This window comes from Sceloporus undulatus, chromosome 6 (genome assembly GCF_019175285.1).
Source record: "Sceloporus undulatus isolate JIND9_A2432 ecotype Alabama chromosome 6, SceUnd_v1.1, whole genome shotgun sequence".
In the NCBI taxonomy this organism is placed as follows: Eukaryota; Metazoa; Chordata; class Lepidosauria; order Squamata; family Phrynosomatidae; genus Sceloporus; species Sceloporus undulatus.
In genome coordinates, this window is record NC_056527.1 from 75,460,201 (window position 1) to 75,475,675 (window position 15,475).

General features: G+C 38.9%; 1 protein-coding gene across 1 annotated transcript in view; it reads right to left on the bottom strand.

Moving 5' to 3' along the window:
* FHOD3 (formin homology 2 domain containing 3) overlaps positions 1-15,254 on the bottom strand; it is a 266,864-nt gene extending 251,610 nt beyond the window's left edge. The window contains exons 1-2 of the mRNA XM_042475381.1: positions 15,231-15,254; positions 2,627-2,733 (exon numbers count right to left, since the gene is read on the bottom strand). Of these exons, the coding sequence (XP_042331315.1) occupies positions 2,627-2,733; positions 15,231-15,239 (116 nt within the window). The 5' untranslated portion in view covers positions 15,240-15,254. The remainder of the gene's footprint in view (positions 1-2,626; positions 2,734-15,230) is intronic.
* Positions 15,255-15,475: the final 221 nt, after the last annotated feature.

Sequence of the window (15,475 nt, forward strand, 5' to 3'; positions counted from 1 at the left end):
CGTATCCTGGCTTGAACACAAAGTTACATGTTTCTCACTTCCTGTCATTCTGAGTAATTTATCAGGGATAACAGTGGCCTCCTGGCATGTGGTATTGTAATTACAATTAACAAAAGGAGAGTAACTCAATAATGAAGGGGTCATATATGCTGTTGTTGCTGTGTGCCTTCAAGTCATTTCTGACTTATGACAACCCTAAAGCAACTCTAAGGTGACCTCATCTTGGCAAAATTTGTTCAGAGGGGGTTTGCCTTTGCCTTCCTCTGAAGCTGAGAGGGGATGATTTACCCAAAGTCACCAAGAGAGTTTCCATGGCCAAGTAGGGATTCAAATCCTGGTCTCCAGATTTGAAGTCCAACGCTCATCATGCTGGCTCTCATATATTATAGATGGAACTATTTTCTCCCTTGACCACCACCTCCCATTTGAGTCCAGAGAGTGTTAGAAAAGTTTCAGTTCACCTTTAATACAAAGATAGTTTAATTGATTCTGTTAGCCACTTTGGGTTCCACTCTGGGAGAAAGACGGCATATAAATTAAATCAATAAATATGTTGTTCCCTTTTCTATAACTTTTAGGGGATTAATGCATCTTATGCTTAGCCTGAGGAAAATATTTTTGAGCTTTAGCAATAAGGAAGACAGCTAGAACTGATACAAAGGAAATATTAACCAACCAAACTCTATCAACTGAAAAGCAGTGAAGCATAATTGGAAATGTGTAACTGAAAGGGCAGACTAGTAGCCTTTAATTTAGGTAAATGACAAATGCACATACAAAGTTTCCGTTACTTTTAATCTTAAAATCTTTTTGTTTAGAAAAATGACTTTTGTTATGCCAAAAAAGACAATTTTTATTGAGTACAATGAGGACATGAACTGAATTTTTCCCCTAAGAATGTATGTGAGTGCACACACACACACACACACTTTATTTGATTTCTGATTAATTTTAATTGTGAGGTCTGCTGACTAGGTGAAGAAGAGTTACTGACTGGATATCAAACATCATCCATGATCTACTTTACACCTTCCACAATATGCCAATTATGAAACTGATCAAATAAACACTGCTAGAGGCAGAGCAAGTTAAACCTGCTTTAAACTAAAACATTAACTGCTTTTTTCTTCCAGATTTTCTAAAGGCATATACAATAATATACTTCCACAAAAGTTTTGTGAAAACTACTGACATCCTTTATTCAACCTTGTTGAAGAAATAAATCTTTCATTAGTTTGGTGATTTGGAGAAGTCTTGAGTAGCAGTACAAAAGTCATAAGACTTTTCACATTCCATTAAACCCTATAGCACATAGGAGATCTAATTTGGCCTGACCTGCAGGGCTAATTTGGTGGTAGAAGCTCCTATCTGGTTGTGGAGCTTCCTCTGTCCTTATGCCTTTATCACAGATTGAAAATTAGAAGCTATTTAAAATCTGCAAAATTTTTGCCACAATGTGAGTTCTGAATTGCAGCCCTGTAAGGTTTTGCATGGAAGAAGAGCTTTTATTTGCACATACCAAAGTTTTGTATAAAATTAGGGTTCTGATTTGCAGAGCGGTAATGTTTTGTATCGAATAGCAGCTGTGGTTCATAGAGTGCCAGATTTTTACATCTAAACAGAAACACAGGCTTTCTGACTGTTTTATCCTCACACAGAGTCCTTACTTAAAATGTGTGGTTAGCTCCTGAGGAAGTCATTAAGCAATAAATAAATAAACCATTAAACATTTTTGTCTAGCACTGAAAGATCCAACCTCTCTCTTGTTATTAATTTCTAGGCCAAGTTATTTGCCTTTAAACCTCACATATGAAATATGTCTTGAAGCAAAATAACAAAATGAAAAAGCAATCTTGTGAATACAAAATATAGTGGGCTGTTGCTATCTGCAAGAGTTTGGCTCCCGGACTCCTCATGAATATCAAAATCCTTGGATTCTCAAGTCCCATTATATATACTGTTTATGTGAGAAAGTGTTTGACTTGTGATTGGTTGAATCTGTGGATGCAGAATCCATGGATATGGAAGGCCAACTGTAGTGGTATTTTAGAGGTCTTATCTAACCGCACCTCTGTTCTTCAGCCTCAATGGGTTTGACATCTAGCAAACTGACATCTATGGCAGATAATTTATAAATGGAAAAATTCCTCTCCTAACAACTATTTTGTGAGAATAGCTATAATATACTAAATTAAATTCTAAATTCTAAATACACTCTAAAAATTCCCTGATGTGTACCGGCTTTACAAGGCTGAGGATCCATGAAATCCTCATGGTTACTATTTCTGTAAGTATCAGCAAAAATAAAAATGGATCAAAAATTAGACACACAACTGCAACATACTTAACACCTCAAACTTTCTTGCTATTGGATACAACCACCACACATGAAAAGGCTGTATCTGAAAAATATGTTAAAATAATGTGATATGTTATCTGATTTATACAGGACAGTGTAACACTTGGCCATACATTTAATGCAATTCCTTCAAGTTAGATTAAGCGGAAACATTATTTAGAAGTGTTTGGCTATTCTACATAACTTTCTACTTAGTGCTAAATCTTCACTGTATCCACATCCTGCAGTAAATGTAAGCTTCTCCATTGGCAAAAATAAATTACTTACCCAGAATCCTCCTGGAAACCTTCCAACTCATCCTTCTGCTCAGCTAGTGTAGACTCTAAATCCAAATAGGTTCCATTGTGAGACAGTTGCAGTGCACAATCATCAAGCTGAAAGAGAAAGAGACCCAAAACACTATAGTTCACTGTTGCAATTTTAGCACCATTTATAATGTAATTAGTGGTGGGAAAGGATAAAAGCCAAACCATTGTATATTTCTCTCTCAATTCATTTTTTTATTAATACTAGTAACTTCCTATTAATACTAATTACTACTAATATACTAACCAATCAACCCTTCATTACAGATTTTAAGCAAATTACCACCTAATCTCTAGTCAAAATATAACACGATTTCCCAGCAGCAGGGTTGCTTTCTTAATTACAATTCAAAGGTAACCAATTCAAAGTTGCTTTGTCCTGATGGCACAGTGCTCAAATGCTGGTACTGCAGCCACAACTTTGTACATTCAGTTTTAGGGATGGGTTCCAAGGTACACTCAGCCTTCAATTCTTTCATAGGTCAGTAAAATGAGTACCCAGCTTGTTGGGGACGATTTGCTTACACATTATAAACTGCTTAGGGAGTGCTAGTTCACTGATAAGTGGTTTAGAAATGTGAAGTTGAAAACTTTCACAGCCGGTATCCATAGTTTTTTTGTGAGTTTTTTGGGTTTATGTGGCCATAGTGTAGAAGGGTTTATTTCGGACGTTTCACCAGCATCTGTGGCTGGCAGCTTCAGAGAATGCTGGCATGGAAGTGAGTGGGCTATATATATAATGTGTGATGCTAGGTTTGGAGGAGTGGTTTGTATGTTAATCTGTGTATTGTTCTGTTCAATGGAAAGGCCTCAGGGTGGGAGGATATGCAAACAGGATTTGTGCCAGGAGGAGTGGTTTACAAGTTAATTTGTGTATGTTATGTTGTTGAATGGCAAGGCCTCAAGGTGGGAGGATATGCCATTTTTGGATGTCCTGATCATACGCAAACCAAACCAACGGCTGGGCCACACAGTATACAGAAAACCTACACACACGGACAGATACTTGAACAAGAACTCCAACCATCAACCAGGACAAAAAAGAAGCATAATAAAAACATTGGTACACCAGGCAAAAAGATCAGTGAACCTTACTTCCTGGAAAATGAATAGAAGCACCTGGACTGGGCTCTACAGGCTAATAGTTACTCCAGTTCAGACATCAGAAGGGCTACCAGACCCAGAAAAACCCAGAGGAGTGAAGACAAACAACCACCCAAAGGAAAGGTATTTTTACCATACATCAAAGGAGTCACAGAGAGAATAGGGAAACTGGTGAGGAAACTCAACCTCCAAGTGGTTTACAAACTGTCCAAGAAAATCCAGCAAATGCTGCGCTCAGTGAAAGACAGGAGAGAATCTCTTATGGCTGCAGGAGTTTCCCGCATACTGTGCAGCTGTGGACAAGTCTATGTAGAGACCACCAAATGCTGTATTCAAACACAAATCAAGGAACATGAGACTGGGCAAGCCAGAAAAATCAGCAGTAGCAAAACACGTTATAAATCATCCTGGACATAAAATGCTGTTTGAAAATACTGAAATTCTGGACCATGCCAACAATTATCAGAACAGAATGCACACCACTGAAATCCACATACATCTAAACAACTTCAACAGGAAAGAAGAGACCCTTAAAGTGATGGAAGTTTGGCTACCAGTACTGAAAAGCAACAAAATCAAGACCCAGCAAAATGCTAATGAAAACCAGCTAGGGACAGGGGTTTCCTAGCAGATAATGGGCCACTAATGAAATAGACACAATCCCTTTTTGCCTATCCTCCTACCCAGATTAACATGCAAACCACTTATCTGAACCTAGGGTCACACATTAAATATATAGTTCACTCACTTCCATGTCAGCAAACTAGGTATAGAAATGCACTTGCTATTGCTATTGCTCTTAAACTTGGCAGGGTAGGAGAACTAGAACTGGGAATGTATTATATTGAATTTTAGACAGAAAGACAAAGAAATGGCTTATAGACAAGAATTTAAAATATGACAACTGGCTTTTAGTAGTTTAACAGATATAATCAGGTACTTTTGCTCCACGGAATTTGCTAGTGTTAGATTTTACTCTATGATTTCTCTATCTGTAATGTCCCTTTGGAGAAGATTTTTGGGGGGAGTGTCTGGCAACATACAGTATGGGTTTTGCATTAGAAATATGGTTGACCCCAGCAAGCAGATGTGAGCAGAGTACTCAGTCCTTTTTCACAATGGACCCTGTTCTTCAATCTGTAGTAATGACAGGACTTGCATAGTTCACCTGTTGTTCTCAGCCATCTCCATGGTCCAGGGCCAGGAGAATCAGCAGCATAACTGAGTGAAAGCCATGCTGAATGCAAGTCTGCACTGGAGTGCCTAAACAGAGATGGTAATTTGTCCCAAGTAGATGGAAATCTGGACACCCATAACCCTGAGAACTCCCAAATCTCTCCACACATACTGTTACCACTTTTATTCTCTACTCTACATTGGAACCCTGCTTGACCTCTCACTGCTCACCTTCTCTGAAGTCCCGCCAAGGCCTTCTTTTGATTTCCTTTCTTTTTGTTTCTGGATACATTATGGATAAAGATGTAAGGTCTCTCAATATCTTGACGGTTTCTAGGTGACCATATGAACCCAGGCACACTTGGAAAAGCAACATGCTGAATGCAACTGCAGATCTGCAGTTGAGGCCTCCCAGAGTGTCAAAAACCTCTAAAAACATTTTAACTGGAAATGCTATGTTACAAAAGTGGAGACAGGTGAAAGAAAGGGGAAAAAATCCATGGTTTCCCTTGAAGTGTTATTTCCCCCTCTGGTACCAAAGTTTCTGTTGAACAAGTAATGCCCAGAAATACAATGACTTCATTAAATGAGGTATACCACTATGGCACACAACTGAAGCAGAGAACATACCAAAAGTAACAACAAAGAGCAAAGGCTTTTTCTTTACAGACCAGACAAATATTAACAGTTCATTTGCTACAATATATCTGACCACACTGTGGGCTCAGGTTTTTTTCCTGGGAACCATACTTAAAAAAAACTTTAATGGATTGCTTAAACAACCACATTGTTGAATTTTTCTTGGGCAGACCAGAAAGGTGAGAGGCAAAAAAGGGAAAGGGATACAGGATGGAAGCAGGAGCATTTAGTACAACAAGAGAAAGCAGGCACATGGAGGTCATACTGCTTTAACTCCACAATTTCTACAGTACTGCCACTTTGTACATGGACAGGAAAGATGCCAAGAGAACAACAGTATCTGCCCTTTAGTCTAGAAGAGAAGGCAGCAGAGTGACTCAACTTTCTTATCATCATACTCCAGCAAAAACGGCATGTACACAATGACTAGAGCAGGTGGCAGTAGATCTGACAACTCTGTGTAGAATATCTTCAGTGTATGAACTGAACAATTGCCCTTTGTGAAAATAGAAACCCCATAGAACCACTTAGTTGTTACATGCTATTTGAAATGGCAAGAACCTTTGAAGGCTTCACTTCAAAGTATGATGCCAACAGATACCAAGATACTTGCAGTGGTATGTTTGTTTGATATGGTACCCATGTATGTATGTTCCTACAGTTTGAAATGATGAAGACTGTAACTTTGTAAAATGAATAGCAAATAATTTAACGTAGTTTTTGTGGGTTTTTCGGGCTATGTGGCCGTGTTCTAGAAGAGTTTCTTCCTGACATTTCGCCAGCATCTGTGGTTGGCATCTTCAGAGATTGCTTGCCTGGAAAAATTGGTTATATAAATAATTTAATGCTTTCAAAGAGAAAAATAATCTGAGTCTTCTTTAACTATCACCTCTCAACCTAAAGCAGGGATGGGCAAATTCAAAACGGCTGGCACTTGTTGGGTGCCTCACTCCCTTTAAAATATGGATTGGTTCCTTTTTAGGTGGGGAAACAGGAGTGGCCTTGGCTGGAAAAATGACCTGAGATAACTGTGTGTGGCTGACAGGCCACTTGAATCCCATGCCTGCACTAAAAATATATGAATTATTGTCTCTAATACAAGTTGAAGTGAAAATACATCATTGTGTACCTTAAATACTTTCAGAACCACTGACAACGGAAGGCATGACTACTCAAGGAAAAGTAAGATAAAACCTGGGGAATTAAATGGTGCAAACAGTGAAAAGAATCCCAAAAGCTGGGATCATATCCCCCCGTCATATTCACTCATGGGTATATTTTACAATATTATCCCAAGTTAAACAACAGTGCAGTTCAGGCAAACTAAACTCTCTCTATCTCTCTTCAATTAACAACCAAAGTATTTGGCTTAAGAGATGAATGTTAAGAATTTCCATATTCACCCAAACTTCAACATGACGGAAGCTGTAGCTGTCAAGAGGTATTTCAAGGGGACTAACAGAGATATTTCTAGACAATACAGATATCATATGGTATACTATTTTATTATTAGGTTCAGTTTCACCACTACCTTGGAAGCAGGCTGGCTTTCACTGGCAGAGTGGTGGCCCTGAGTCCCAGATTTGTCTGGAACAGGCAAACAGAATCGAATTATAATGCAACTCGAGCTACTGCTATCAACATGGTGTATGTGTTCATGTGCAGGAGTGTGTGTTTTGGTACTTACTACAAACACAACATACAAGTATTTCACAGAGGATATCCTCCTCATATCATTGAGTGTAACATCAAGCATGTAAACATCTTTTCTTGTGGGATTGAAACTAAAAATCACAAGCCTCTTTAAACCACAGGAGATATGGAGATGAGAATTAGTATTGGGGAAATGGTGAAGAAAATTCCAACTGATCATTTTTGTTTTGCCACCTTTGATTTTGGATACAGTAACTCCTTATTCATTCTTGTTTTAATAGCAGAATAGTGAGGTTTTATCAAGGACTCATCAACTGTAGGATTTAACCCCTACAGAAGTCATGTGAATTTTCCTGTGGTCAGTTAAAGACAGACAAAAAGAAAATTAACCGATGTCCTTTTTCTCATTACAAATGTAGCTCTTACTGCTAAACATTAAAAAAAAGTCTTTAGTTTCCTTCGACACTGCAGCTTCTAAGAGGGAAGGAAATAAAAATGAACAGAAGCTGGCTTCCAACCAGTTACCTGATGAGAATTAAAACCTTTATGTCCCTCTTTGAAGTGACAATATAATTTCCACACTGATTTTGAATAAAACTAACTTATTAGCCTGGGCTTTGTTCTGTTCTCTGTGCTTTTACTACTCAGCTTTTGGCTCACTCAGAGCGACCACATAAGAACGGAAATACAGAGGGGAGTCATTTGGCTCAAACACATGGTAGACACATGTATTTAAGTATCAGAAAGCTCTCAGGGCATTCTCCTCCATCCACATACTCACTCTCATCCAAAGTGCCAAATGGGCAAATAAATCAGTAGAAATGTAACACACTTGTTGCCACACCAACAGAAGCTTCAGGGAGCCCATTTTCTTTTCCCCGGGAAGAAAGGGTCCCAAACTTGCCTCTAAAGCAATCTATTCTTGCCCTTCTTTAAATTCCATGCACAAATGAGACTGAATGCCTTGGCAGGAAAGGAAGAATTACTTGCCAACCATCTTTTTTTTTAGTCTTAAACTATTATAAAGGCTTTACGTACCGTACCAATCTTTTTCTTCTTACCCATCTTTCCCCTCCCCACCTTTGACTGTTATGTTTACTGGACCAGAAAACCACAATTGCATTTAACATAGCTGTGTTTTCTTGCTTTGCAAAAAAAAAACAAAACTCCTTGCATTTTAAGGCATTCATTCCATATTTTCCAAGCAATGATAAACAAGAGGGAACAGAAGGTCATTTGGCCACCATAAAGTAGAAGTGAATTCAAGATCCAAACACTTCAGCCAGTCCATGTTGTCTTGAAAACCACACAATTATCAGGTTCTTGACTTTTAAAAAAAACACCCAAGACAACTGATTTTGTACCATTTTGGTCTAATTGTTTCCAATTGTCCCTTTTTAAAGAACCCTTTCTGAAGTGACTTTACAGTTGAAAAAAATAAACTGAACATCTGTCATGAATCCTGTGTGCTACAAGGTGTTCCAGGGGCTCATTTACACTGTACAAGCATTGCACTATGGAATTACCTTGGGATCGGCAGTGTAGGGAAGGGCATTTGGAATTCTCAGCCAGAGAAGTCTAGTGCTTCATCAAACTACAAACCCCAGGATTCTACAAGATACAGCCATAACAGTAAAAGTGGAATAATGGTGCTATAATTTGACAGTGTCAATGGGCCTTAGGACCTATTTTATGGTATACAGTCCAACGTGGAGTCATACGTCAGGCCTGTTGGATCTCACCATCACTCTTGTAAACCCATCAACAGTGGCCAGCAAGCTAGTTTTCTGGAATGCTTGTCTGTAATTTACTGATCTTCTGAGGAACCTGTGACAAGATCTCAAGGAGACCCAAGGGTTCTGCCAAAACATAGACATGAAAATGTTATAGACCTGTACATATATTTCCAGTTAGTTTTCATGTTATTTAAACTGTATCTGTGTGTGTATTTCACACCATATTTTTGACATTTTAGAATCCATTTATTTTGCAACTGAACTCAGTGGGCTTTACTTATGAGTAGGCATGTACTAGATGGTATAAAATCTCTGGATAGGATCACTAAGAACTCATTTTCCTTAGAGAACTACTTGCCTGCACCAGACTGAGTTAAAATGTGTGCCTACGCATTTCTTTTCTCTCTTTGGCCCTGTGTGGTCACTTAGAACAGCTATTTGTATGCTAATAGGCTTAGCTGCCTTTCAGCCAGTTTCCTTCAACTGTTTTATTCTTTAGTGAATGCACAGATAATATCACAATAACTTCCATGGCAACAGACAGCAAGCATACAAACACAGGTTTTAGAAGAATGACCCCCATGACTTAGAGTTGCATGCACAAAACCACTGAAAATAAGCACAATTTATACGAAACAGAAATATTTGTTTTTAGTACATAAAACTTCAGTTGCCAGACCCAAGCTTAAAAAGCTGTTTCAGAGCATGAGAGAGGCAATCCTGGCAAAATATCTGTCTGGCACAATCCCCAGTGCTTGAGTGTGTTATGTGAATGCAAGACATGATGAAATAAAGGAGAGGAGAACATTGTATTCATTCATATTTAGATCCCTTCCTTTCTTGAAAGAAAAGACCAAGATGGCTAATATAAGCATTGTAAAATAACATTTTGGATCAGTATGATCCCACCCCCCTCTCTCTTCCTTTGCAGGGTGCCTAGCCACTGACAGATACTGATGTCTGCAAGGAGCTAGTTATGGTCAATCTAAGACAGTCCCTTCTTGCCTCTCCTGCTCCTTTCATTGGCTGCAGGGTGGAGAAAGCTGCCGCTTTTCAAAAACTGAATGATTTTGGAGGGACCAACAGTCTATTTTCAAAGGAAAGGAGGTTCTTATAGCTGACTTTTATCTCTTGCTCCCAGATTCCCTCCTCTTCACTGCAACCTCAGGCATTACATATTTAAAGAATTCACCTTCCCACCTCTGCTTTCAGCAATTTGTCCACAATTTATGGTTTGATCAGGGGTCCTCAGAGAAACATGCCTCTTCAATATCTTTCAACTGGATCTGGTCAGTTGAGTCTCAGAGGTACACAAAAGGCAGGAATGCTAGATTGCATTGCACTGTGCTGCTTTATTTATACCCCACCTGTCCACAAAAGTTGGGATTCAAGGCAGAAACAGCACCACTAGTTCTTCCAATTGTATTCATGCAACACCTTTTAAATGTCTTCTACGGTGGCAGAAAAATGCTTGTGAGCATGTTTTCAGCTCCAAGCTTCAAATTTGGATTTAGATTTTAAAGAAAAGAACCAAAGGTATAAAGCATCAGCATTCCCACAGAGTGACTGATTTCCCATGTTTAAAAGCTGTCAAGGAAAATTAGCCAACATTTCCCCGAAAAGCCAGTTTTAAAGCAAATACACTGTTATACAGAGTAATGAACTCCATAAAATGTAGCTGCTAAATGCCCTTTATTAAGACCTAAAGTGATTTTCTCATTATGGCCACCCATTCAAGCAAACAAAAGAGTTGCAAATACCAAGTAGTACTTTAGCACCCAAATCCAGTAACAATATTCTCTTCACACTGCTCACTGGAATCACACCTTATCTATTAAGATAGCAACGTACAGTGCATTTTTATACATGAGAAGCTAGCATATACAAAATGACATGCTTAAAATATGTTTTTTACATACTACTGAGTTTAAAAGGCTTGATTAACATTTTATGGCTTGCAGTCTTAGAATTATGGCCAAACCAGATGGATGGATGTCTAATAAACATGTGTTCACTGGTTCAGCTATACAACACAGATGAAAAGTTAACTTTTAACAAACAGTAACACCATGGCTGTTTATGTTTCCTAAGATCTTCTTGAGTCTCCTATCTATCTATCTATCTATCTATCTATCTATCTATCTATCTATCTATCTATCTATCTATCTATCTATCTTCTGCCTTTCTCCCTGAAGGAACACAAGGCAACTCACAGATTTATGTGGCAAAATGCTATCTATTTGCTAATCTCCCTATAATGAAGACTGGTGTATGGATTAAATTCTTTCCCTTATATTTAATTATGCATCAATTGTCTCTTCCATATTAGTTAGTTTCTGAGATGGCACATGGTCTAAAGCTTCTTCTCCATCACTTCTAAGCAATGCAGTCTGGTAGGGACAGTCCTCATTGATTCACTGCCTACACACTCTTTCTGCTGCTTTCAAAATGTCCTTGTTTCTCCTTCCTCCTTCCACTTTCCTCTTTGCCTTCAACTTATTTCAATTGCTGCAAACAGTTCAAAGTGCAAAAGTATTGAATCTATGCGGCGAGAGCATAGTAGGGGGTGGGACTTTGCCCTTCCATTAGGCTCAGACAAAAGCAAGCTCATGTAGAACTTCCTAGCTTGCATGTTCTTCCTCTTTAAATATGTTTTGCCATCTTTACCACATTTTGATGTCGAGGAAGGGATGCCTTTTATTTGCTTATGGGCCAAGGAATAGTGGAGCCTAGCATGCTTTTCCTTCCTGGGGTCCCTCTTCCTCTAAGAAAGGAAAAGGGATCCAGCTCTATTTAGAGCTGCCACTGAAAATCATCTAAAGGGCCTCTTGCCATTTTTAGGTGGCAGCTCAGTAAACGTGTCCCTGCTTTGTGTGTGTATTAGAACAGGAAATATGTATATCTAATATGTTGTGTTTTATGTGTCAAAATGGGAATTTGTATCGATGGGGTGTTTGTATCTTTGATGTCTCTGTATTTGTGTCTGAATAATGTATCTGAAAGGAGAGATGTTTGTTTGAGAGCCAAATTCGTTGAGCAAACACTGAAAAATTATGACAGCCAAGAGAAATGGAGTAGAAATCCATAACCTAATGACCATGGGGCAGAACCATGCTACAGTTACTCACACTCCAACAACCTACCATGTTAGGCCATTTGAAAATTTAGGGCAAGGGTTATGATTTGCATCTTTTTAGATCCTGTTACATCCCATCCCGCTCCCACAACAATGTTCAAATATGCTTTATATCTTGAGGCTTGGATATCACTCTATACTGCATCTGAAGAAGTTCATGCTACAATAAAGACCAGTTAGAAGGTGCTGCTACATTCCTTCTTTCCCCCCTACAAGTGCGGGCATAAATTTTAAAGTCCCAAATGTCTTGAAGCTAAGTTATCTGAAAGGTTGTCTCCTTTCTCCCAGACCTTCCCTCCCCAGCCAGATGCAAACACTAGCCAGATGCAAACTCTCATCTTTCAAAGCTTTCTCTGAGCTTTCCTGTCAAAAAGGCAAGGCAAGTGGCTACTAGTGATGTGGCACCACAGTTTCAGTGAAACTTAGATCTAAGTAAGGATGCTTCAGACTGCATCTGAAATTATTTTTAATTCTATTTAGAAACTAACTATGAGTTACTGCTTGAAATGATTTATTGTGCTATCCTACATATCAGATATGGGGGAACTGTGGCTATCCAGTATGGCTGCCGGAATGAAAACTCCCATACATGTAGAAGAGGGAATTTTGGCTGGTGTTGCTTGTAACCTGGATGCATAATAAGTAACACTTGTTGAAGTTATCTTTTTTACACTACCATTAAATGTACAGAAGCCATTTCCAGTTTTCAATCTGGCAAGCCTATCTTCTAAATGTTGCTGTATTGCAACTCCCAGCATTTCTCACCATTGGCTATACTGGCTAGGGCTGATAGGAATTGCTACCTAAATTTCTGAAGGTTGCCCTGTGCCCACCCACTGCTATAAAGCTTTGGTAAGATAGACTTTCATTGCCCTTTGGGACTATTAACAGGATAATAGCCTAAAAAAAAGCTAACATAGGCCTGTTACAGACTGCCAAAATAAAGCTGCTTCGGATCTCTTTGGAGGTATGCTGTTTAAATGATGCATGCATCCTAAGAATCCAGAAGCTGCACCAAAGCTGCACTCTAGTCCTTAGGACTGGAGCGTGGCTTTGGTGCGACCTCCAGACTCTTAGGACCCATGCATCATTTAAACAGCATACCTCCAAAGAGACCCCAAGCAGCTTTATTTTGGCAGTCTGTAACAGGCCATAACCACCATTTTCACTTATTAAATAGTTCAGGGAAGTGTGCAAATAAAACAATAATCAATCCAAAATAATTCCAGACCAAAACAATGAAGTAAATTAAACAAGATGACAATTCAAAACAATTTAAAAGGCCACAACAATTAAAAACCACACACTTGCATATTTAAAGTATATTAAACTCCAAAGCCTTTAACAAAATGGCATGTCTTGACTTGGTGATGGAAAGAAATCAATGTGGTGCCAATCAGACCTCCAGGAGGAGGTCATTCTACAATTTGGGGGCAAAACAGCTGAAAAGGTCCTCTCTCATGTCTCCCTCTTCCAAAAATCCCACCAGGGTTTTCCAGTAGCCCAATTCAGCTGCTGTCATGCAACCTCCTTCTAGACATGGGTCCAGCCGCCTGGGACAATTGCTACTACTACAACAGTGACTTTTCTTATAGTACTGCTTGTGAAAGCCTTCTATACAGTCCAAACACATGCAAACCTCTGCATTTCTCTGAATCTCTTCAACTGTTTTTAACTTGAATCGGAAGCTTTCAGATTCAGCCCACCTTCGGGGACTGTCACCTGTGAGGTGGAAGGACTCTTTAACCCGTAACTGGGTCCTGAAAGTAACCATGGCAGAACTTCAAACGCTACACAGGGCAAGAGTAATGTAGAAAACTAAAAGTCAGGGTTAAACAACAGCCTCCAAAACAGCAAAATAATCATCATAATAAAAGTCAAATCCAAACATTTCACTCTTAAGAATCAACAAACACATTTTTGCAGCTTGTACACAAGATCACCAAATATGGGCATAATGGTCTCTACTAGTTCTTTTTAATGTTATACTCACATCAAATCCCCCTAAAGGAAAGGTCATTTTCTTTTGCTTTTAAGTTATGCTGTGGCTCATAAAAATGATAACCACGTCCCTTGTTCCCTTTAGGAACCCCAGTTCCTTTATTTGGCTGCCAGAGTTCAGATCATTCTGAAGGAAAACAAGTCTCTCTCATTTGTTTTTTGAAAAAGAAAGCAGCCTGATTACTGAAGTGTCCTTTTAAAAAGCTTGAAATTCTCCTCTGGTTTCTTCTTTTTTGTGGATATACAACTATAGAGGCAGTGTTCTTCAAGAAAGGCTTTTTGGTGAGTGACCATGGAAACAACTGTGCAGGACTCCTCTAGGCTTAAAATCTACATTTGTTTTGTTTTAAACAGGACATTTTAAGTGAAATACAGGCCACAGAAAGCCAGGACAAAAGCAAACTGTCGCAGCCTCTCCTAACTTCTGTGCCTCTCCTAGTACAGAGTATAATCTGTAAATCTTGAATTGCTATAAATACAAAACTGGAGCAAGAAGCTGGGTGAACCTGGGAGAGGCACAAAGTATGGAAATGGGTATGGATATAACCTATTTGATCTAAACATTGCTTTTGCCATGGTGGCCTAACACATAGATTGGTCAATGCACTCTGCTCACGGCTGAAACTGAAGTCTGCAGGATTCTTTTTCCTCTCCCACTCTTCAAATCCTTGTCTTTACCCATAATTTTCTTTCTCTAAGAAGGCTTAGGGCCATCAGTTTGTTTAGTATCAACCACAGCTTGGACTGTTCCTTTTCTTAAAAAGGGGATCAAGTTCCATTACTCACAACTTGATCATACACCAGGTTACTATTCAAAGATATAGCTGTGTTGGTCTGCAGAATCAGCATGGGGAAAGGTTTTGTAGCATCTTTGGGACTAATTGAAAGAAAGAAATTAGCAGCATGAGCTTTCGTAGACTTCAGACTACTTCAATAGTACTGTAGTACTTCAGACTAACGCATCTGAGGAAGTAGACTGAAGTCTATGAAAGCTCATGCTGCCAATTTCTTTCTTTCGGTTAGTCTCAAAAGTGCTACAAGATCTCGCCACATTCAGGTCACTATGTTATTGTTACTGAAGTCCCAGAAATAAATTGTTAGATTTATTATTAACATCTTACCTTTGCCATTACTACTGTGCCACTTAAAAATACAACAAAATGTTCTCTGGAACACCCTTATCGCTGACGCATGCAGAGAAACACTCTCTCCCCATCATTTAAATTCTCTCAAAGAGTTCACAACCAAACCTCATACTTGCCCTCTTCTACTGTTTGGAGCTGAGTGGAGGAAGGCTCCGAAAGTGAATATTTTAAAAGGTTTTTTTAATAAAAAGATTCCTACTAACCTAAACCTTTAGTCTAAC